This window comes from Microcebus murinus, chromosome 17, assembly GCF_040939455.1.
Source record: "Microcebus murinus isolate Inina chromosome 17, M.murinus_Inina_mat1.0, whole genome shotgun sequence".
NCBI classification, from domain to species: domain Eukaryota; kingdom Metazoa; phylum Chordata; class Mammalia; order Primates; family Cheirogaleidae; genus Microcebus; species Microcebus murinus.
This window is the reverse complement of record NC_134120.1, coordinates 59,706,004-59,729,889: the sequence shown is the minus strand read 5'-3', so window position 1 is coordinate 59,729,889 and position 23,886 is coordinate 59,706,004. Positions and strand designations below refer to the sequence as shown.

The following is a 23,886-nucleotide window of genomic DNA, read 5'->3' as shown; positions in this document are numbered from 1 at the left end:
GGAGTTCGAAACCAGCCTGAGCAAGAGTGAGACCCCGTTTCTACTATAAATAGAAAGAAATTAATTGGCCAACTAATATATATAGAAAAATATTAGCCGGGCATGGTGGCGCATGCCTGTAGTCCCAGCTACATAGGAGGCTGAGGCAGCAGGATTGCTTGAGCCCAGTAGATTGAGGTTGCTGTGAGCTAGGCTAACGCCACGGCACTCACTCTAGCCTGGGCAACAAAGTGAGACTCTGTCTCAAAAAAAAAAACAACAAAAAAAGATATTATTATAGCATAGAGGTAACTATTGCAGCATAAACATACCCTTTTTTTTTTTTTTTTTTTTTGAGACAGAGTTTCGCTTTGTTGCCCAGAGTGAGTGCCGTGGCGTCAGCCTCACTCATAGCAACCTCCAACTCCTGGGCTCAAGTGATCCTACTGCCTCAGCCTCCCAAGTAGCTGGGACTACAGGCATGCACCACCATGCCCAGCTAAGTTTTTCTATATATATTAGTTGGCCAATTAATTTCTTTATAGTAGAGACGGGGTCTCGCTCTTGCTCAGGCTAGTTTCGAACTCCTGACCTCGAGCAATCCTCCCGTCTCGGCCTCCTAGAGTGCTAGGATTACAGGCGTGAGCCACCACGCCCGGCCAACATACTCTTTTTGACAGGGAAAAACACTTGGGGTGGGGAAGGATACCATGAGGTTAGGCAACTCTCTGAAGAAACTGTATTAACGGTCAGCATATCGGGGGTTACTGTGGGAGCTGGCTTTTCAGTTGTAGTATAACATAGACCCACTGAGTGCACGTGCCATAGTGTATGCCTTGGCAGTCTTATCAAAGGGTGTGTGGATGAGCAGTGCCTGCAACTGGGGGAGGGTTATTGCAGCAGGACTGTGCCTCGGGGCACATCCTGGGGAGGGGAGGAGGTGACACTGGGGCTGGGGCCCTGGCCAGAGAATGGCCTCAGGTGTGGGGCAGAGGGTGGGAAGGTGTGGTAGAGGGCCCAGGTCGCATTGGCATGTGCCCGTTCACTTAAACAGAAATGAGAAGTGTGGGTCAGTAGGAGGTGAGGATGGGAGGTGGTTTTGGAGATTTGTGCTGGACAGATGTGTGAGATGGTTACCCAGGGGAAGGGAACAGGACTGAACTGGGAGAGTGCAGGGTCATAGGCAGCACTGAGCATCTATAAGGTATGACCTGACCTGGCCTTGGCTGGAAGCAGCCGGGCCCGCCCGCTTGGGGCCATGCTGGCCATCTCACTGGGAACGTGTGTCTACCATGTAGGACACATCCTGGAGTTTGTCTCCTTTCTTGGCACTGAGATTTTTGATTCTCTGAGGTGCTCTGTGTCCTGCGAGCCCACCTGTGTCCTGGTCCCTGTGGGGAAGCTCAGGCCGGAGGCAGAACGTCCACAGTCGGGGCATGGCTGGCCTGCCCTGGGCCCTTCCCTCGGGTGCAGGCATTCTGTTATAAAAATTTAGGTGCACCTACGGTCCATTTCTACAGCACCAGCTAAGGGTAGAGGGGTAGACTGTGGGTATGAACCTAACAGAGTTCTTTCTTTTTTCCTTTTTCAATAAAAACAGCTTGAGATAAAATTGATGTACAATATACTGTACATATTTAAAGAGTACAGTTTGCTAAGTTTTAATAGGTCTACCCCTGTGAAACTATCACCACAATCAAGGTCAGGGTTCTCTTAAGAATCACAGAGAAGGTGAAGTGTTCTAGGACCTCTGGCCCTGGGTAGACCAGAGCTGACAGGAGGGTGTGGGGAACAGAGATCCCGGCCTAGGCCAGAGCCGAGTGCGCAGGAGTTGACTGGCCTGCAGAGCCTGTCATCCAGCTGGGGCCTCCCACTGGGCTTTGCTTCCTGCCAGGACGGCGTCCCTCTCAGGCCCATGGAGCACCAGGATGGTGGCAGCAGACCTGTGTCCTGCCTGGCTCACCCCAACACTCCTTGCAGAGGCCCTACTGCATTTCCTTGGTGGCAGCCAGGTTACACAGTCACCTGAACCCATCCCCGAGCCCAGACCAATGTCATAGGGGCCATCACCCAGGCCTCCGTGGAGCTCACAAAGCATCGGGCCTGAGAGTAGAGAGGGGTGTGCCCCCAGATAAAAATGGGATTTCTTCCTCCCCTTTGCACCAACCTTACTGACATAAGGGCCCAACAGGATGAGCCCAGAACCCACTTTCCCCTGAGACCCTTGACTCACCAGCATGGGTGGGTGTCCAGCCTGCCAGAGAGGGCTGAGGTCTGGGCTGCAGCCATGGCCTTGTGCCCAGCCAGTGCTGTCCAGCTCCATGACCCTTCTTCACAGGCATCACTGTCCAAATATGGGTGGACGTGCACAATAGAGGCCCCAGGAAGCTCCGTTGTTAGGGCCTCCCCTTCCCTGTTTTATTTTCTAGTCTTCCTCAGCTCCTCAGGAGGTGCCAGAGCAGCCCACCAGCCTGGCCTCTCCCCTCAGCAGCCACCAGAGCTTCTGTGCACAGGAGGCGCCGACTGCTTCCCAGGGTCTGCTCAAGCTCTTCCAGGGAAACTCGCCCATGGAGGACCTCGGAGCCAAAGGGGTGAGCCTTGGGCACAGTGCTACAGCCTCCTTGGGCTCCTTGGGCTCCCTGACGGGCAGTGGCCTCTGGGGGCTGTACTCAGCAGTGTGAGAGGGACCAGCTGGTCCCTGGGGAGAGCCCCCCTGCCCTGCCTGCCGGTGCTGCTTGCTGTGGACTCTGGGCGTCCCGAGGGAAGAGGCTGCCCACTGCTGCGTAGCCGCCTCCTGGCGCTAGCATGGTGGTGTGGTCCAGCTAAGCCTCAGCTGCGCCTGCATCTTTGCCAGCCACCACTTTGCAGTCTGGGCTTGCTGGCTGCCACCGTCTAGATTTTTTACATAGCAGGCTTTCTTGTGGCTCAGAGAAGAAAGGGGAGGAGGGCTTTGTCACCTGGGCTTCCAAGCTCCGAAACGCACTTCAGCTCCCAAGTTCCTTGGTTTGCTTTTCCTTCAGGCCAAGGAGAAGATGAAAGAAGAATCATGGAACATCCACTTCTTTGAATATGGGCGTGGTGTATGCATGTACCGCACGGCCAGGACGCGGGAGCTGGTCCTGAAGGGTGTCCCTGAGAGCCTCCGGGGAGAGCTGTGGCTCCTCTTCTCCGGTGAGTGGGGTCCGGCCACCCATGGCCTTGGCCCAGCCAGTCAGGCCCCCACGGCTCTCCTCTCGTGAGCTGGCCTGGCCCTCGGGCACCTCTTGAGGCTGGCTGGCAGGAGGCCACAGCCCTCTCAGGCCAGGCAGCCATGCTCTGGGTTGTGTGTGGGGCCCAAGCCAGGGCAGCATCCTGAAGGGCAAGGCCAGGGCCCAGTACTCTGCTGGAGCCTTCCTACCCTCAGTGGTAGGCAGACGGGCCCCCACGAAGCCTCCTTTTCTTGGGATAGGCTCAGACAGCCCTCACCACCGCCCCCCGCCCTGCCACCCAGGAGGAGGGCAGGTCAGCTGCTCCAGCTTCTTGGGTGGGGCGCCCCTCCCCAGGAGCAGTCTCTGGGGAAACCTTGTGTCACACCTCCCGGTTGATCCCATAGTTTTTGCTCCTCTGTGGGGCACTGATGTCTCCATTCTGCCCTGCTGTTGCCCCCAAAGTACTGAGAGGAAGAGAGAGACAGCTATTTCCTGTGTCTCCCAGGGGCTTGGAATGAGATGGTAACTCACCCCGGCTACTACGCAGAGCTGGTGGGGAAGTCCACGGGGAAGTGCAGCCTGGCCACGGAGGAGATCGAGAGAGACCTCCACCGATCCATGCCTGAGCACCCCGCCTTCCAGAATGAGCTGGGGATTGCCGCGCTCCGACGGGTGCTGACTGCCTATGCTTTCCGGAACCCCACCATCGGGTACTGCCAGGTAAAGGGGCTTAGCAGGGTCCCAGAGACAGCATCTCCCCACTAGAGGCTCGCAGGAGCAGGCCCCTGTGGCCCTGGGCCCGTGTGGTGGCCTCACACACCCGAGACTCTGCCCTGTGCATCCGGGGAAGGAGCCCAACTGCAGAAGATGTAATTTTATTTTATTTTATTTTTTTTTATTTTTTTTTTGAGACAGAGTCTCGCTTTGTTGCCCAGGCTAGAGTGAGTGCCGTGGCGTCAGCCTAGCTCACAGCAACCTCAAACTCCTGGGCTCGAGCGATCCTTCTGCCTCAGCCTCCCAAGTAGCTGGGACTACAGGCATGCGCCACCATGCCCGGCTAATTTTTTATATATATATCAGTTGGCCAATTAATTTCTTTCTATTTATAGTAGAGACGGGGTCTCGCTCTTGCTCAGGCTGGTTTTGAACTCCTGACCTTGAGCAATCCGCCCGCCTCGGCCTCCCAAGAGCTAGGATTACAGGCGTGAGCCACCGCGCCCGGCCTAGAAGATGTAATTTTAAAACAGCCGGGCGCGGTGGCTCACGCCTGTAATGCTAGCACTCTGGGAGGCCGAGGTGGGCGGATTGCTTGAGGTCAGGAGTTCGAAACCAGCCTGAGCGAGACCCCGTCTCTACTAAAAATAGAAAGAAATTAATTGACCAACTAAAAATATATATACAAAAAATTAGCCACGCATGATGGCGCATGCCTGTAGTCCCAGCTACTCGGGAGGCTGAGGCAGGAGGATTGCTTGAGCCCAGGAGTTTGAGGTTGCTGTGAGCTAGGCTGATGACACAGCACTCACTCTAGCCTGGGCAACAAAGTGAGACTCTGTCTCAAAAAAAAAAAAAACAATAGATAGAAACAGTGTTAATTGTTCATCTCATCTCTATGCCATGTATTAAGTTGTCTTCTGTGTGCTTCTCATCTGGGTGCTAGCAGCGTTTGATTGTTTTGTGTGTGTGGTAAAATAAATACACATAACGTAAAGTTTATCATCAAAACCATTTTTAAGTGCACAGTTTGTTTAGCTGGAATTAATACATTCACATTGTTGTGTAACTGTCGTCACCATCCGTCTCCAGAGCTCTTACCATGTTGCAAAACTGAAACTCTGTACTGGTTAAACGCTCCCCAACCCCCAGCCACCCTTAGCAACCACTATCTCACTCTGTCCCTATGAATTTGACTACTCTAAGTACCTTGTGTGAGTGAAATCACACGATATTTGTCCTTTTGTGTCTGGCTTATCTTACTTAGCATAATGTCCTTGGGGTTCATCTGGGTTGTAGCATATGTCAGCATTTCCTTCCTTCATAGGATGAATAATATTCCATGGTATGAATATACCACATTTTGTTTCTCCATTCATCCACTGATGAACACTTGGGTTGCTTCCACTTCTTGGCTATCGTGAATAATGCTGCCGTGAACGTGGCCATACAAATATCTGTTTGAATACCTGCTTTCAGTTTTGGGGGCTATATATCCAGAAGTAGAATTGCTAGATTGTACAATAGTTCTATTTTTAATTTTTTGAGGACTCTCCACAGCAGCTACACTATTTTATATTCCCACCAGCAATTCACAAGCGTTCCAATTTCTCCATATCCTCTACAACACTTGTTATATTCTGTTACTGGTTTTCTCTTTTTAAAGTAATGGGTATGAGGAGGTATCCACTGTGCTTTTGATTTTAAATCTAGCATTTCTCATAGCTTTTGATTTTAAATCTAGTGTGCATTTCCCTGGCCAGGTCAAATGGCTTTCTGTTTGCCCTGAAAGTCTTATTAGGCCTGTGCAGTCCCAGTTCTGCCACATCGGCCCCGCAGCCAGCGGGCACCGCCGTCTCCTGCCTCTGCGGGCTCCGGCCACACGCTCACTCACGTGTCCACTTGGCCCTGCGTCACACCTCCAGTGCCAGGTGCCACTCCTCAGAAGTGTGATGTCCGGGTGTCCGCCTTCCCCATTCGTCTGGTGCCTTCTGGCTCAGCTCAAAGGAGTTAGATGACCGTCTCTGTCAAATTGATTTCCTACAAATTGCCTTTTGGCAAATATCCGAGAGTTGGGCTGGGACAGCTTCTCATTGCCAAACGCCAGGCTGTCCTGAGGGGCAGACTTGATTGGAGAAGAATGCTGGTGCAGGACACTTTTGGAGGAGGGGCAGTTTTATTTGGGGGCCAGCAGTGTGAGCCTCCCCCGCTGTCTCTGTGCCCGGCAGGCCATGAACATCGTGACCTCGGTGCTCCTGCTCTATGGCAGTGAGGAGGAGGCCTTCTGGCTCCTGGTGGCCCTCTGTGAGCGCATGTTGCCGGACTACTACAACACCAGGGTGGTGGGTGAGTGTCGCAGGCGCTCCCTTGCCTAGTCTCCAGTTGCCCGGTGGCTGCCATGGGGTAGCAGTCCTTCCCAGGCCAGGCTCCGTGCTGAGTTCTCCCCACAGGTGAGCATCTGTAGGCCTCATAGCCGTCCTGAGGCTGCACACAGGCATTGTCCCCGCCTTACAGAGTGGGAATCTGAGAAACAGTCACACCGCCAGAGAGGGACAAGCTGACACAGACGCCCCAACTGTCTGCCTACGTGGCTGAGACTCCTGCCCAGACTTCATTCGGGCTCCCTAGGAGTTACTGCCTATGAGAATTAGAGGCTGTTACACATCTGGTGGTTTTCAAAAGTCCTCCTGGAGCCTAAATTCCCATCCTTCTCACTTTTCCTAAACTTTTTTATTATAGAAAATTTCAGACATTAAAACTAAAGCATAGGCCGGGCAAGGTGGCTCACGCCTGTAATCCTAGCACTCTGGGAGGCCGAGGCGGGCGGATCGCTTGAGGTCGGGAGTTCGAAACCAGCCTGAGCGAGACCCCGTCTCTACTAAAAATAGAAAGAAATTAATTGACCAACTAAAAAAAGTATGTATACAAAAAACTAGCCAGGCATGGTGGTGCATGCCTGTAGTCCCAGCTACTCGGGAGGCTGAGACAGGAGGATCACTTGAGCCCAGGAGTTTGAGGTTGCTGTGAGCTAGGCTGACGCCACGGCACTCACTCTAGCCTGGGCAACAAAGTGAGACTCTGTCTCAAAAAAAAAAAAAAAAAAAAAACTAAAGCATAATATATATACCCACATGTACCCTTTGCCCAACTTCAACTTCATAAACTGACATCCAGTAAAAGATGTATTCTCACATGGAAATGGAAATGAAATGGACGTGGGCTTATATCCATATATGTATTTAATTATACATATATTTAAGTCTGTTATTCTAAGATTCCCTTCCCCTACTATTTGGTGCTTGGAGTTACTACTCTTGGGGTCCTTCAGGGTTGCACCTGTTCACAGGCATCAAAACAAGACACTGAGGCCACTGCTTACTTCTGACACCTTCAGGAAGAGACTAGTATTTCCCCAAAAGAAAATTCAAGTATAGTGGAAGAGACAGCCCTTTCATACCATGGTTTGGCCGCTGTAGAAGGGCACGTACGTGCAGGCTCTCTCCTTCCTTGCTGTCACCCCGCACCGGTGCTCCCTTCAGCCCTCACTGTATGGAGCTGGTAGGGCCAAGTGGCAGGGACCACTGGGCCCCCGAGCCCTAGACCTGGCCCCACCTTGAGGAGTGCCTGAGGCCACAGTGTGGGCTCACCCCATGCTCCCTCCACCTCCGCAGGAGCCCTGGTGGACCAGGGCATCTTCGAAGAGCTCACGAGGGACTTTCTGCCCCAGCTCTCAGAGAAGATGCAGGACCTGGGGGTGATCTCCAGCATCTCGCTGTCGTGGTTCCTGACCCTCTTCCTCAGCGTCATGCCCTTCGAGAGTGCCGTGGTCATTGTCGACTGCTTCTTCTACGAGGGCATCAAGGTGATCCTGCAGGTGGCCCTGGCCGTCCTGGATGCCAACATGGAGCAGCTGCTGGGCTGCAGCGACGAGGGCGAGGCTATGACCGTGCTGGGCAGGTGACGTGCCGGGCTCCTTCCTTCCCAGGGGCTGACCACAGAGCCCACCCCTCACCAGCCCTGGGTGCAGCATTTGTCACCACGCCCACCACATGCCAGGCCTGGGGCTGTCCAGGGCCAGGAGTGAGCTTCCTTTCTAGTGGGAGACGAAGCAGTGCCTGGGTGGTGATGAACACTGGAGAAATGACGCAGGGGTGGGAGGCAGAGCACCCTGGCTATGGCTGCCGCTCAGATGTCGGGTCAGGACACTTCCCATGGGGACACCCAGAGCCAAGATCCAACAACAGGAGTCCTGTTGGTGGTCAGGAGATGGCTGGCACAGTGGGGCCTGGCCTCTAGCAGAGGCTAGGCATCCCTTACCTTCCCAAGCTCAGTGGCATCGCTGTCCCCGTGCCCTAGTGGGAGCAGGCCTACTATGGACTTGCTATGGCAGCTGAGCGATCCGATGCCTGGCGGTCATACCTGAGGCCCAGGGTCATGCAGGCCCTCCTCCTCCTTTCCCATACCCCACCCCACCCCTCACAGATTCTCTCTGGGATCCAGCCCCTTCCCTGCAGCCCACAGCCTTAGTCCAGGCCCACAGCATCCCTTCCTTGGGCAGTGCTTGCTGCTTCATGGTCTCATCAGTCTCGCCAGCCACCATCCCACAGGACTCTTTCTGATTAGAACTGACCCTGTCCCTCACCTGGGACATGAGAACTCCCCATACCACAGCTGGTCCTCTGGCCAAAGGCGCTGTCTCCCAGCCTGGCCTTTAAGCCCATGCCCCCTCCCAGTCTCACTCTGGCCCATGCCCTGAGCTCTTCAGTCCTGCATGTCACACAGGCATATTGGCCTGGCCTAGAGTGCTCCCAGACCCCTTGCCTGCTGAGCCAGCCCAGGTGCTGACTGGGGCCCTGTAGACCTGGCAGGGTTGTCACCTCCCTGCTCTGAACTATGGTACTTTGGGTCCACACATTTGTCAAGACACCAGCCAGCAGCCAGTGTGTGGCTGGCCTGCTTGCCCACCTCCTACAGCAGGCAGGTAGGGCCTCTCCTCAGGAGCTGGGGTCTGCCTAGGACCAAGGGGTGCGGGGCTGCCAGCCACACCCTATCATCTGAGTGTGAGGCATGGGGCCCTGGCCAGGCTAGGTCGGCTGGCTAGAGGAGAGCCCTGTCCTCAGGGATGTGTCCCTGGAGAAGCCAGTTCGTTGGGCCACTGATGACACCACCACAGCAGGCCTTCTCCCAGCTCTTTCCTGAGACTCACCCCTTCGGTCCATGATTCTTCCTGGCCATGGCAGGGAGTCCCCACATGCCTAATGACCCACCAGAAAAGGGAGCACGTTATCTCCCAACCTGGGCAGGTCCCGGCTTGTGAAGATTTCTTGCCCACGGCCCCCAGAAGACAGGCTGGTATCCTCGGAGCTCAGGCCTCAGGGGACAAGGCCTTGAGGCTTTCCAACTTGCCAGGGGCCTGCTGTGGCACACCTCTGCCCTCCTGGAGGCTTCCCAGGCCTCAGCAAGCTCTCCATTGAGAGTCTGTATGTAATCAGGTCCCTCCTTATCACCTAGCTGTGAGACAGACATTCCTGCTGCCTGTGGTCTAGACTTTGTCCTCTAATCTTGCAGGTACCTGGATAACGTGGTCAATAAGCAGAGTGTTTCCCCTCCCATCCCACACCTCCACGCCTTGCTGACCAGTGGGGATGACCCCCCTGCAGAGGTGGACATCTTTGAGCTTCTGAAAGTGTCCTATGAGGTAGCATTCACCAAGCTGGTTTGGCCAGGCCTCCCATCCAGCCGTGGGGGGTTCAGATGGCCACAGCGGGTGGTGACCCTCTGTTCCTGCTTAGCTTGATCTCACTGAATCACCTCTGGCCTGTAGAAATTCAGCAGCCTGAGAGCCGACGACATTGAACAGATGCGGTTTAAACAGAGGCTAAAAGTGATCCAGTCCCTGGAGGACACAGCCAAGAGAAGCGTGGTAGGCGGCCAGCAGGGCAGGGCGGGGGCGTGGTAGGCGGCCAGCAGGGCAGGGCGGGGGCTGCAGCGCTGGGCCAGGCGCTGTCTGCACACAGCGGGGCGGATGCAGAGTCCACTTGCACCTGCCCCACGCTGCCTGGGTGTGTGTGTCCTGGGAGGGTGCTGTGCATCACGAACCCAGGGCTGGAGGCACAAATCTGGGGGTGTGGGGAGAAACCCTGGTCATATTTTTCTGTTCATGGGTGAATCAGTGGGAAGTTTCTCCGCCCCTGCTCCTCCACACACCCCACGTCCCTGCTGCAAGCCTTCGTCCTCCTCGCCCCAAAGGCAGGGACTTCTTACTTTGTCTTCATGTTCCCACCCTCCTCCTACAGGCCTGCGGGCCGCTGTGAGGGTACCTTGGTCACAAGCAGCAGAATCTGACTGACTCCGGCTAATTAAAGTAAAGGAGAATTGGCCTGCGAGTCCCAAGACCCCTTACAAAGAGCCAGTACCAGGGCCTGGATCGGGATCCAGACACCAGGAGCTCAGTGGCTCTCCCTACCCTGTGACCTGCAACTGGGAGCTCAGGAGAGAAAGGCCTACCCCGGGAGGAGCTCAGGGAGTGTGAGCTGACTGGGGGTGAGGGGTGAGCCTGTGGACTGTGTCCTATTTCCTGAATGGACTGACCTCGAGTGCTGGGCCCACTGGTGACATCTGAGGGCAGTTCATGCCTTTGCCTTGTGCACGTGAGGATCCTCTCTAAGAGATCTTATTTCTACCACAGCAGGAGCTTGAGAATCCATTAGTACATCCTGTTTCTCTTTCCTTCTAGGTCCGAGCTATTCCAGTGGACATTGGTTTCTCAATTGAAGAGCTGGAGGACCTCTACATGGTGTTTAAGGTGACAGCCAAGAGCCAGGGCAGGACCAGTACCCCATCCTAGTCCCCTAAATACATCCTCAGCACAGCAGCTTCCTGCCAGAAGAGAAATAAATGTAAAAGCATTCTCAGATATAGTTACCATAAACCTCATGTAGAATATAATCCTCTTTGGAATTTAGGTGGGACTTTTTTTTTTTTTTTTTTTTGAGACAGAGTCTTGCTTTGTTGCCCAGGCTAGAGTGAGTGCGATGGCGTCAGCCTCGCTCACAGCAACCTCAAACTCCTGGGCTCAAGTGATCCTTCTGCCTCAGCCTCCCGAGTAGCTGGGACTACAGGCATGCACCACCATGCCCGGCTAATTTTTTCTATATATATTAGTTGGCCAATTAATTTATTTCTATGTATAGTAGAGACGGGGTCTCGCTCTTGGTCAGGCTGGTTTCGAACTCCTGACCTTGAGCAATCTGCCTGCCTCGGCCTCCCAGAGTGCTAGGATTACAGGCGTGAGCCACCACGCCCAGCCTAGGTGGGACACATTTAAATGTCAGAAAACCTACTCAAGTCAGCTTACACAGAAGAAGGAATGCATTGGCTTGTGTAACTGAAAAGTCTAAGAATGAACAGCTTCAGGCATGGCTGAATCCAGGTGCTCAGATGGGCTGTCAGGGTCCCCCACGTCTGATGTCCTCTGGACTGCTCTTCCTGCAGAGTGGCAGGACTGTCATCAGCATCTCCAAGGCTATCCCGTCTTCCAAATTCTTAGAAATTTTCTTTCCAAGTGGTTTTAGCAAAATGCCTAGCTAGAGTTGATCACTGGAATGACTCGAGTTAGGTGGTGTGGCTACAGGATAGGGGGTGCATGACCCCACCCATCCCTGGAGATGGGGCTGGTCAGCTGAGGGTGAGACAGGAGGGGTTCTCCAAGATTTGGGGTACTGTTAACAGGGAGGGGAAGGTGCTGGAGAGGAGGCAGAAACAGTGGAGCCCACACTGCCTTCCTGCTCTCGTTGCCAGTCCCCACCCTCCTCCAGCCACTTCAGGTCCAGTTCCCAAGGTGGGCACACACCATGGCCTTAGGGTCACAATAGTCAAGCCAGCTCTGCCTCTTGTGGGCTGCCGAAGGCACTGTCTTTCAGCAACAGCCCTCCCACCTCCCTACCCCCATCACCAAGGGGCTGGTGCTGCCAGCATGAGAGGCCCTATGAGTTACTCACCTCACCAGGGCTCTGCAGGCCTGGACAGAGGGGGAGGGTGGACGTCCTGGCCAGTCCAGTGATCCTAACGGCCCCAGGGCTTAGCAGTGAGGCCATCTCACCAGACTGCGTACCTGCAGGCCAAACACCTGGCCAGCCAGTACTGGGGGAGCAGCAGCGCAGCCGCCGGCCGCCGGGACCCCAGCCTGCCCTACCTGGAGCAGTACCGGATTGACATGGACCAGTTCCAGGATCTCTTTGCCAGCCTGACACCCTGGGCTTGCGGCTCCCATACACCTGTGCTGGCGGGGCGCATGTTCCGGCTTCTGGACAAAAACAAGGACTTGCTGATAAACTTCAAGGAGTTCGTGACAGGGATGAGTGAGTGCCCCTCGGGCCTACCAGGGGCCTAGCCCAGCCCTTACCCTTTCCCAAGAAGCTTTCCAAATTACAGCGCAGCCCGTCTGCCCTTGCTGCAGCAAACAGAAGGCAGCCTGGAGTCCTTGGCCCTTGGTGAGGGAGGAGCAGGTTACCTGCTGGAGATGGGCTGGGGTCCAGTGGGAGCCCGGCCGCCTCCCCCGTCATGCAGCACATGGCAGCCAGAGACTGGGCCGGCCAGCCCTGGGGAAGGGCCAGGCTTCCCTGGTGGGGCTCCAGGGCGGGCAGAGCCTGGGGTTGGCTCCAGTGGCCTCTCCAGGAGGGAGTCAGACGACTGGGGCTGTGAAGAGGGTCCCCGCTAGAACCCCCTAGAAGGGGCTCTGGAGCCGCCTTGCCAGCGCACCCCCTCCCTGGCCTTTCCCACAGGTGGGATGTACCACGGAGACCTGACAGAGAAGCTCAAAGTGCTGTACAAGCTGCACCTTCCCCCAGGTGAGAGCCGCCCCTGCCTTGTGCCTGACCAGGGCCGCCTCCTTGTCCAGAGTTCAGGATGCAGCACCCCAAGGTGCAGGCACAGGCCTCCATGAGACTGTGGGACCTCGAGGTGGCACAGGGAGCTCAGCATGGTGGAGGAGGAGTGGGGAAGAGGGAGCCGGGGCACTGGGCCTGAGAGCCGGCCACGGCCTGGGAAGGAATGTGAAGGAGAGTCCCACGGGTGCCCGGGTGTCTCTAGAAGCAGAGCTCCACCCGTCGAATGGGCAGCTCCACCCAAAACCATGAGGGGTTGGCGAACAGGACTCAAGTTTGAAACTGAGACTGTCAAGTTTCTTGAGGGGATCATCCTGGGGAGCCCTGTCCCATGGCCATGAGGAAGGCCCATTCCTCTCTGGCCTCCACGCCTGCTGCTGCCTCATGGCACAGTGGGGGCACATCTGCTGTGGCGCTGGGTGGGCAGGGACAGGGCTCACGGAAGCTGGGCCAGAGCCCACAGGGGCAAGGGGCTCCCGCCAGGGCGGGAAGCTACCTGGCACAGCAAGGGTGGCTGTGTGGAGAGTTCTCTGAGGACTGCTGGTCCCCAGTATCACAGAGGAAACAGACTCGGGCAGGTGACGGTGATGGCTCAGGGCACTCTGCTCCCCCCGAGTGATTTTTAGAATACTGGGCTGGGCTTCACCCCCAGGGGTTCTCAGTTAATTGCCTGTGCAGGGGCCCAGACCTTTTGTTTGTGAAGCTCCCAGGCATCCCTCTGGGCCTCCAGAGCTGAAAAGGCTCTTGGCACAGGTGTTCTCACCTGTGCCTGGCTTCCCCTTTAACCACCTCTGGGAGGGTTGACCCTGCCACCAGAGAGGCCTTGGATGGACAGACCCCGCCAAGCCTGGGTCCCACAGCTGAGGGCTGCCCCAACACCCTCGAGCCGCCTTGGCCCGCCCTGCCCTGTCCAGGCGTGGCACACGGCCCACACCCTGCTGTCCCCATGCTCACCGTGGATCCCCTTGCTGCGCCTGCTCCTCACAGCAGGGTGGTGGGCCCCATGCAGGCTGTGTGGATCTGCAGCCCTGGGCACCGCTCCGTCGCCGCCCCAGCACCAGACAGGCCAGGAAGGGCCCATGTGGAGGGCCCTCCATCTGTCGAGAGTGAAAGCGCCGTGTTGCTTGTGCGTGGCCGGCCTCCCGCCTGCCTGTAGGAGCACCCGGCACTCGGAAAGATCCCCTGGACGGAGGGTCGCCGGAGAGAGGGCAGAGGGTAGCTGCCATGTCCTGGGCTCCTGATCACACTGATGGAATTTTTGCCCAGGGTGTATTTTTCGTTTTCAAACACAATGTAAAAGTCAGGAAAGCTACAAATAATCAGAACTAAGCATCTTCATCAAAAGTGCTACCGAGAGTTCTAATCAGGGATGCTAGGACCAGTAGGGAAGCCGGCAGGGAGAGCAAGGCCTGTGCCCCGACTGGGGAGCTCTGCTTGGCGTGGGAGCTCTCCGTCTCCTGCTCTCACTCCTCTCTCGAGCACAGCCCTGAGCCCGGAGGAAGCCGACTCCGCCCTGGAAGCAGCCCGCTATTTCACAGAGGACAGCTCCTCAGCAGGTGAGCAGGCTGGGACGCCTGAGCGCCAGCCATGACTGCGCAGCCACCGCGGCCTCCCCGGGGCCTGGGCTCTGAGCGTGCTGCATCGGGTGCTCCCCTGGGCCACACAGGCTGGGACGCCTGAGCGCCAGCCATGACTGCGCAGCCACCGCGGCCTCCCCGGGGCCTGGGCTCTGAGCATGCTGCATCGGGTGCTCCCCTGGGCCACACAGGCTGGGACGCCTGAGCGCCAGCCATGACTGTGCAGCCACCGCGGCCTCCCCGGGGCCTGGGCTCTGAGCATGCTGCATCGGGTGCTCCCCTGGGCCACACAGGCTGGGACGCCTGAGCGCCAGCCATGACTGCGCAGCCACCGCGGCCTCCCCGGGGCCTGGGCTCTGAGCATGCTGCATCGGGTGCTCCCCTGGGCCACACAGGCTGGGACGCCTGAGCGCCAGCCATGACTGCGCAGCCACCGCGGCCTCCCCGGGGCCTGGGCTCTGAGCATGCTGCATCGGGTGCTCCCCTGGGCCACACAGGCTGGGACGCCTGAGCGCCAGCCATGACTGTGCAGCCACCGCGGCCTCCCCGGGGCCTGGGCTCTGAGCGTGCTGCATCGGGTGCTCCCGGGGCCACAGGCTGGGCCCTGCCACGCTCTGGGGCCAGGCCGTCCCCATGGATCTTCTCACTCCTGTTTCTCTTGTGTGTCTGTCTCCCTGGACCTTGGCTCCTCCTCTCTCTGCCCTCTGCTCCTCCTCTGCCATCCCCTCCAGCGGCTCCTCTGACCTCAGATCTGGATCTTTCCCTGCCCTGGGGGGCTCAAGGTCAGTCCCTGGAAGGCGGGGCCACCTTTGCCTCTGGGCTTTGTCTCCCTGTCACTGTCCTGCATGATCCAGCGGGAAGCTCTTTGTCCAAGGGACCCCTCCAGGACCTCATGCTGTGGGGATAAGTCCTGAGAAGGACCTGGAACCCAGCCACCCTCCTGCACTGATGACAGAGGGGCAGCCTTCGCGTTCGATATGCGTGTCAAGCATGCGTCTCACTGGGTGTCAGGCAGGCAGGCCGTCGCCTCTGCAGCCACACACAAAAGGGGTTTTGTCACGTTCCTAGGAAAGAAATATAAATGCTGTCTTTGCAGCCATGAGAAACAGCACACAAGTGGAGGCTGGAGGGAATGCCTTCCTAGGAGAGCATCATGTTCCACATCATGTTTTTGTTAAGGAAAGACACACATGTTAAGCACCTGTTAGAACTCACCCCTGTGCTACGTTTCTTGCCTGTTGGGAGCGTCCAGTCCAGAGTGATGGCCTTCTGAGCCCTGGGGTTTGGCAATTGGCCATAGCTGCACCCTGTAACTTCACGTGGGGGATAACACACACTAAGGAGCCAGCCCAGAGGGAAAATAAAAAATAGCGTGTGTCAAATTGCCTGTGGCAGTCCTGTTGACAGTGCCAAAGGCTTACTTGAATTTGAACATGAAGCTTGAGGACCTTGATTTTAAGTGTCCAAACTACAGAAGCAAGTGCACCGTGTATACTTGTCACCTAGGCAAGTCCAAGATGCTTTAGGCTTGTCCCACATGCTCTGGGGAGGCCTGGTGTTGCAGATCCCTGTCCTTAGACCCCTCTCGGCCACCAGGCAGCAGGTCTCCACTCCAGCATGAGACACCTGAGCCCAAAGAGCCCTTCACGGCCACCCACACTGCCATGGGTATGGGCCCCTGAGAGCTGAGGTGCTGCCATCTCCACCCAAGGTCCCTTGCTGGCCACCCTGTCTCAGGGGACAGCCCTGGGAGAGCTGGCAGGCTGCTCTTCAGGTGCGTGTGTATGCACAGGAGTGTGGTGCATGCCAGCCCCAGCAAGTGTGATCTCCCGTGGAATAACAGCACAGAGCACAGCGTCTGTGTCCGCAGAACCTCTCATCAACTGGCATGGCAGGCACAGTAGAACTGGAAATTAGGACCTAATGTATTAGTTCTCAAACTTGTCCATACCATGCATAGTTCTTCTCTTAAAAAATAGCGTGGTGAGGCGTTCCTTTGAAAAAGAGGAAGTGGGGTTTGTTTTAATGTCCCCAAGTGAAGCTGCAGTGCTTGGGCTCTGCCCCCAGGACCTAGCCTGGGCTGGTTCTGCAGAACCACAGAGCGGGGCCTCTCAAGGTCCCCATGGTTTGCAGTCGTAACAGAAGAATGTTCTTGTTCCTTTTATCTTTCCGGTTGTCCAAAAGCACTACCACTGGAAGAGCAAGAAGAGAGTAGAAATGAGGATGTCCGAGAAAAAGGAGGTATGGGCCATGCTCCACTGGTGGCGTGAGCGATCCCAGGGTCCCTGGGTTTGGGCACCCTTGCTTCTTGTGTCTGTCCCCGGTCACTGCCAGAGAGACGCCCTTCCCAGGGAAATGGCAAACAAGTGCCCTGACAAAGGAATTGACCCTCGAGGTAGATGGCCAGCCCATCCCTGCCATGGGGATGCTGCTCTCCACCAGCCCCGGGCCTGTCCCCTCTGGCTGCCTGGCCAGCACCTCCCTCTCGTGCCAACCTCTCTCTGGCCTGCACGTGGTTCTGTCATTATTGTGGGGAACACAGGTCTAGCGCCATTTCATCAGCTAAGGTCCAACTACTTTGGCAGATTTAGAGGAGACATGTGGGTGTTCTGGAGTGTTTTCCCCCTCACTGCCTTCCCAGATGCCAGGGTGTTTTGTAATAGGGCCCAGGTAACTCCATGCCAGAGAATATCCAACCCCACTGCTCCCTGTTGCCAGCCCCCAGCTCTCTTCCTCTTATTTGACAGATGAAGATTAATCTCTTCTTCTCCTAACTCACAGAGGAGAAGGTGACCAGCCCTCCAGACTACCGGTATTACCTTCGAATGTGGGCCAAGGAGAAGGAGGCTCAAAAGGAGACGATCAAGGATCTTCCCAAGATGAACCAGGTAGGCTCAGCTGGACCCCAAGACAGACATGTCTGGAGAATTCTGACAAAGACCTGACAGTGCAGCATCACACCGCCCTCCCTCCAGCCATCTCCTGTGGGGTAGGAATTCCCTCCCTGCCTCTAGAGCCCGTTACTCTTGGGTAGCAGTCAGTGATGACTCCAGAAAGACAAGAGGTCAGTGGCTCTAAGGCATTGTACAGGTGTACAGGTGTTTCCATGGTGACAGCTCACTCAGATTCAGTCAGCACTCATGAACCAGACCAGCACTGGAGAATGTCAACCCCCAATAGCCAGAGACTCAGACAGCACCTCTGACAAGAAAGCGCTCCTGGCTGGGCGCGGTGGCTCACGCCTGTAATCCCAGCACTCTGGGAGGCTGAGGCAGGTGGATCGCTCAAGGTCAAGAGTTCAAAACCAGCCTGAGCAAGATCAAGACCCCGTCTCTACTAAAAAAATAGAAAGAGGCCGGGCACGGTGGCTCATGCCTGTAATCCTAGCACTCTGGGAGGCCGAGGCGGGCGGATCGCTCAAGGTCAGGAGTTCGAGACCAGCCTGAGCAAGAGTGAGACCCCGTCTCTACTCTAAATAGAAATAAATTAATTGGCCAACTAATATATATAGAAAAAATTAGCCGGGCATGGTGGCACATGCCTGTAGTCCCAGCTACTTGGGAGGCTGAGGCAGGAGGATTGCTTGAGACCAGGAGTTTGAGGTTGCTGTGAGCTAGGCTGACGCCACGGCACTCACTCTATCCTGGGCAACAAAGTGAGACTCTGTCTCAAAAAAAAAAAAAAAAAAAAAAAAAGAAAGAAATTAGCTGGACAACTAAAAATATATAGAAAATATTAGCTGGGTATGGTGGCATATGTCTATAGTCCCAGCTACTCGGGAGGCCGAGGCAGGAGGACCACTTGAGCCCAGGAGTTTGAGGTTGCTGTGAGCTAGGCTGATGCCATGGCACTCTAGCCAGGGCAAGAGTGAGACTCTGCCTCAAAAAAATAAAGAGAAAGTGCTCCTGCCCCTCCCAGGCCCTGCCCAGCACATGCAGGCCCAAGCAACCCCTCCATGGCCCACTGCTCGCTCTGGTCTCTCTGTCGAGCGCTTGGCATCTTGGCAAGGGTCTCATTGCCGGGAAACGGCAGCCCCACGATTCAGACTGCAGGCATCCAATCAAGGCAGTTCTTGAGCTACAGCCTGACCATGGCCCTCAGGCCAGACCCTGCCCTGGCTGTGCCCAGAGGGGGACCCTACAGTCTGAGCAAGCTCCCACCCGTGAGCCAGAAGAATGGTGCACCCCGTAGAATAGGTTTCATCCCTCTCTCAGCCACAGAGGCCTGGGAATGTGGTTTAAAGACCTAGAACCTGCCTTCCTACCCACTCCTCAGCTGACCCAGCTTGTGCTCACCTTCCCATTGCCCTCCAAGAGCTTCCTGAAAGGGCAGAGTTGAAGTTGCTTTTTTTTTTTTTTTTTTGAGACAGAGTCTCGCTTTGTTGCCCAGGCTAGAGTGAGTGCCGTGGCGTCAGCCTTAGCTCACAGCAACCTCAAACTCCTGGGCTCCAGTGATCCTTCTGCCTCAGCCTCCCAGGTAGCTGGGACTACAGGCATGCGCCACCATGCCCGGCTAATTTTATATATATATCAGTTGGCCAATTAATTTCTTTCTATTTATAGTAGAGACGGGGTCTCGCTCTTGCTCAGGCTGGTTTTGAACTCCTGACCTTGAGCAATCCGCCCGCCTCGGCCTCCCAAGAGCTAGGATTACAGGCGTGAGCCACAGCGCCCGGCCTGAAGTTGCTTTTAATTAAAGATATAAAAAGTCAAAAGTGATTCTAAGACATGACAAAGAAGTCCTTGTAGTGACAGTTTAGAAAGTCATGATAGAAATGTCTCTCTCTGCTAAGAGGACTTAGACAAGGGGAGAGATTCCAGGCCAGAACCACATCCTCCCGGTGCTAAAAGAAAGGCACTGGAAAAGAAAACCTTTTAAGCCGGGCGTGGTGGCTCAAGCCTGTAATCCTAGCACTCTGGGAGGCTGAGGCGGGCGGATTGCTCGAGGTCAGGAGTTCGAAACCAGCCTGAGCAAGGCAAGACCCCGTCTCTACTATAAATAGAAAGAAACTAATTGGCCAACTAATATATATAGAAAATTAGCCGGGCATGGTGGCACATGCCTGTAGTCCCAGCTACTCGGGAGGCTGAGGCAGGAGGATTGCTTGAGCCCAGGAGTTTGAGGTTGCTGTAAGCTAGGCTGACGCCACGGCACTCACTCTAGCCTGGTCAACAAGCGAGACTGTCTCAAAAAAAAAAAGAAAGCCTTTGAAGAGCTGTGTTGTGTTACTCAAGTCACTCTCCCTCTCCGAGCCTGCATCCTAATCTGTGAAGAGGAAATGATGGGGACAGGTTTGTGGAGAGGACTCAAGACCACATCCAGTACCTGTTAGAATGGCCAGTCTAGCCAATATGCGGGCAGTCTGACCCAACTCTTACATTTCCCTGTTCTTTTTGTTTTTCTCCTTAAAAGGAGCAATTTATCGAGTTGTGCAAGACCCTTTACAACATGTTCAGTGAAGACCCCATGGAGCAGGACTTGTACCACGCCATCGCCACGGTGGCCAGCCTCCTTCTCCGCATCGGTGAGGTGGGGAAGAAATTCTCGGGCAGGAAGCCCAGAGATGGTGCCCATATTGGGGACCATGACGCTGCCATGGAGGACGAGCCACCAGCACCTGAGCCCCATCAGGACCCAGCCCAGGAGCCCCAGGCATCAGCTGGGGGGGACCCCCAGGCCAAAGCTGGTGGAGACACCCACCTCGGGAAAGCGCCGCAGGAGAGCCAGGTGGTGGCCGAGGGGGGCAGCGGCGAGGGACAGGGCTCACCCTCCCAGCTGCTGTCCGATGATGACACCAAAGACGACATGTCCATGTCCTCCTACTCAGTGGTCAGCACAGGCTCCCTACAGTGTGAGGACCTCGCAGACGACACGGTGCTGGTGGGCGGGGAGGCCCGCAGCCCCACGGCACGCGGCGGCGGCACCGTCGACACCGACTGGTGCATCTCCTTCGAGCAGATCCTGGCCTCTGTCCTGACGGAGTCTGTGCTGGTGAACTTCTTTGAGAAGAGGGTGGATGTTCGACTTAAGATCAAGGACCAAAAGAAGGTGGAGCGGCAGTTCAGCACCTCCAGTGACCACGAGCATCCTGAAGCTTCAGGCTGATCATTGTAGCTGCACAGGCCCTGCCCGAGGCCTTGTCTCCTCCTGCCCTTGCTCCCTTTCTGTTCCCTTTGTCAAGATGCACCCTTCCTCTTCGCCCCAGAGCAGTGAGTTGGAGTGGAAAGAAGGCCGATGCCGGCACAGGTGCCTTAGATGGATCCCCAGGTGTGCATCTCCTGGCGCCAGCTGCTCCCCAGGTCCAGGAAGAGGCTGGTGTCCCCACCCTGCCACCCAGTGGGGGGCCCATCTGGCAACAGCCACCCTGCACAGTGTCAGAGACTGTCAGATCTGCCTCCTGCTGCTCTGCCCCATGCTGGTCCCCGCCCACGGCCGTTCTCCCGCATGGTCCAGGGTCATGTGCTTGTTGGGCACCAAAGTGATGGAAGCTACAGGGTACTCTCCGGAAGCCCTCCAGCCTGAGCCTCCTGACTATCAAACACAGGCAGAAGTCACCACAGGGCGGGTGCCACGCACAGGCATGACATTACGCGCTCTCTCAGTTCATCATCCTTACCATTAACTTTAAAAGCACATCCCTCAGGCCCTGAAATATTTCCTTGGATTCATTTTAGTTGGCTAAAAATTACACTGTGCTTAATGCCTTAATAAATCCCTGAAAGAAATAAAACCCAAACCGTGTACAGTGCCTTACTGTGGCCCTCGCCCATTGCTTAGGCTTCTTGGCTTCTCCTGGGGCCAGGTGCAGGGCCCTGGCTGTGTTCTGGAAATTCAGGACACTTAGTCCCCCTGGAGTGTGAGGAGTGCTGAGTTGGATGGGGACACGGAAGGTGCTGGTGCAGGCTGGGCAGGGCTGCAGTTGGGGGTACCCATCTCCATGAGTGGGAGGCTATGGGTCCTGGTACAGGAAGTGAGTCCTTGGGCCTGGGCTGCAGGAAGCAGACTGTGAAGCACATCAACCAGTGGGCTGAGCCAGCGTAGGCCTGAGTCACAAGGACCCCTCACTTTGTAGCAAGAGCTAAAGCTAGCTATTGGTGTACAGTACCCACACACAGGGCTGCTCTTGCTTCTACTAAAAGATGCAGCAGTCCCCCCTATCTACAGGGGTATGTTCCAAGTCCCCTGGTTGGGGGCCTGAAACCTCAGTACCGAGCCCTATATATACTGTTTTTCCTGTACATGCATGCCTATGATAAAGTTTAATGTGTGAATTAGGCCCAGTAAGAGATTAACAACAATAAAAATAGAAAAATTATGAGAATATACTGTGATAAAAGCTATGTGAATGTGGTCTCTCACAACATCTCACTCATTTTCCAGAGGGTGGTTGACTACAGGTAACTGAAGCCACAAAAAAACTACACAAAGTGAAACTTTAGATGGGGGCTACTGCATATCTCTATGGCTGCTGGTTTTTGGTTTTTTTTTTATTTATTAGCTTTATTAAGGTATAATTTACATACCATAAAATTTGCTTGTTTTAAATTCAGTGATTTCTAGTAAATTTACAGAGTTGGACAACCATCTCCACAAATGCAATTTTTGAACATTTCCATCACCCCAGAAAGACCCCAGGCCCATTTGTAGTCAATTCCCATTCCCACGCCTAGTCCCAGGCAACTGCTAGTGTCTATCTGTATGGATTTTATAGCTGGTCTTAAAAATGATCCTTTTGGCCAGGCACAGTGGCTCATGCCTGTAATCCCAGCACTCTGGGAGGCCAAGGCGGGAGGATCACTCAAGGTCTGGAGTTCAAAACCAGTCTGAGCAAGAGCGAGACCCTGTCTCTACTAAAAATACAAAGAAATTAATTGGCCAACAAAAAATATATAGAAAAAATTAGCTGGGCATGGTGGCGCATGCCTGTAGTCCCAGCTACTCAGGAGGCTGAAGCAGGAGGATCACTTGAGCCCAGGAGTTTGAGGTTGCTGTGAGCAAGGCTGATGCCATGGCACTCTAGGCTGGGCAAAAGAGTGAGACTCTGTCTCACAAAAAAAAAAAAAAAAGATATACCATGTAGAAGAATAAACTTGTGAACACCAAGGAAATTAAAGGGAAGACTATAAAAGGAATCTAGCCGGCTGGGCATAGTGGCTCACGCCTGTAATCCTAGCACTTTGGGAGGCCGAGGCGGGCGGATTGCATAAGGTAAGGAGTTTGAAACCAGCCTGAGCAAGAGCGAGACCCCGTCTCTATTATAAACAGAAAAATTAATTGGCCAACTAATATATAGAGAAAAAAAAATCAGCCGGGCATGGTGGTGCTTGCCTGTAGTCCCAGCTACTCGGGAGGCTGAGGTGGGTGGATCGCTTGAGCTCAGGAGTTTGAGGTTGCTGTGAGCTAGGCTGACGCCACAGCACTCACTTTAGCCTGGGCAACAAAGTGAGACTCTGTCTCAAAAAAAAAAAAAAAAAGGAATCTAGCCTATTCGAATGATAAAAATATACAAAAATGTACAACAGTACTTTTATCTAGTAATCATTCAACCTAGGAAGATAATTCAAAATGTTTAACAACCAGAACAATAACATTAAATAATATGTGAATAATACTAATAAAAATTTAAAGTATATTTTTATATGAGTAAACATGAATGACTATATTTTAAAACCACTTACTAGCTGGGCACAGTGGCTCACACCTATAATCCCAACATTCTGGGAGGCTGAGATGGGAGGATCACTTAATGCCAGGAGTTGGAGACCAGCCTGGTCAACATACGAAGACTTCTCTACAAAAAATAAAACAATTACCAGGTGTAGTGGCTCTAGCCTGTAGTCCTAGCTACTCAGGAGGCTTAGGTGGGTAGATCACCGGTGTGGGTGACAGAGGGAGACCTTGTCTTTTAAGTTGTACCAAACCACTCATCAAATCATTCTTGGAAATTTCTTGGAAATTATAATTTCTAAGAAAAAAAGTATGTATATGAATTTTTAAAGGATTACAGGTTTATTGCAGAGAGGAGGAAAAAATACAGAAAAGTAGAAAAGCACTTTTTCCTTGTACTTAAGACTAGTATTAACTTGGTATTTTGGTGGTTTTTTTCAGAGTTGAACTGATACTATATATGAAATTTTTTATTCTGCTCCTTTCACCAATCATAAAACATTCTTTATAGACGCCTTTTCTCAGCCACAATAAATCAAACGTGGAAATGAAGGAAGACCACCTAAAAGAGAAAGAAGAGTACTCAGAGCTTGCTATATAGCAAGGGAGTTGGCCACCACTTGTACTTGGCAGACTCAAAGGCAGGCAGTGCAGTGGGAAGGCTTTCAGTGTGCTCTGATTGCAGGCTATTGAAAGCTGGAGGTGAGCTAACAAGAAGCAGGATGTTCTATGTCAGTGGTGTGGGAAGCATATTTGATTTTCTAGGGATGGTTCTCAGGTTGGGGGCAGGGTACAAAATATAAGGAGGAGAATGGTGACCAAGTCCTCTCCATCTCACTCCACTGCTGCAGAGGCTGTGGTTTATTTAGCTTTTGG

The 23,886-nt window shown here is 54.4% G+C and overlaps 1 protein-coding gene across 2 annotated transcripts in view; it reads left to right on the top strand.

The window, feature by feature from the left end:
- The window catches only part of TBC1D9B (TBC1 domain family member 9B), a 47,798-nt gene extending 26,719 nt beyond the window's left edge, over positions 1-21,079 (top strand). The window contains exons 8-22 of one of the 2 annotated variants that reach the window (XM_020282188.2): positions 2,409-2,570; positions 3,000-3,150; positions 3,673-3,887; positions 6,110-6,227; positions 7,553-7,838; positions 9,450-9,579; positions 9,706-9,804; positions 10,618-10,686; positions 12,001-12,241; positions 12,665-12,730; positions 14,251-14,322; positions 15,075-15,125; positions 16,528-16,584; positions 17,125-17,231; positions 19,756-21,079. In XM_020282188.2, the coding sequence (XP_020137777.2) occupies positions 2,409-2,570; positions 3,000-3,150; positions 3,673-3,887; positions 6,110-6,227; positions 7,553-7,838; positions 9,450-9,579; positions 9,706-9,804; positions 10,618-10,686; positions 12,001-12,241; positions 12,665-12,730; positions 14,251-14,322; positions 15,075-15,125; positions 16,528-16,584; positions 17,125-17,231; positions 19,756-20,448 (2,517 nt within the window). In that variant the 3' untranslated portion in view covers positions 20,449-21,079. The remainder of the gene's footprint in view (positions 1-2,408; positions 2,571-2,999; positions 3,151-3,672; positions 3,888-6,109; positions 6,228-7,552; positions 7,839-9,449; positions 9,580-9,705; positions 9,805-10,617; positions 10,687-12,000; positions 12,242-12,664; positions 12,731-14,250; positions 14,323-15,074; positions 15,126-16,527; positions 16,585-17,124; positions 17,232-19,755) is intronic. The other variant, XM_020282190.2, reaches the window with a different exon arrangement.
- Positions 21,080-23,886: the final 2,807 nt, after the last annotated feature.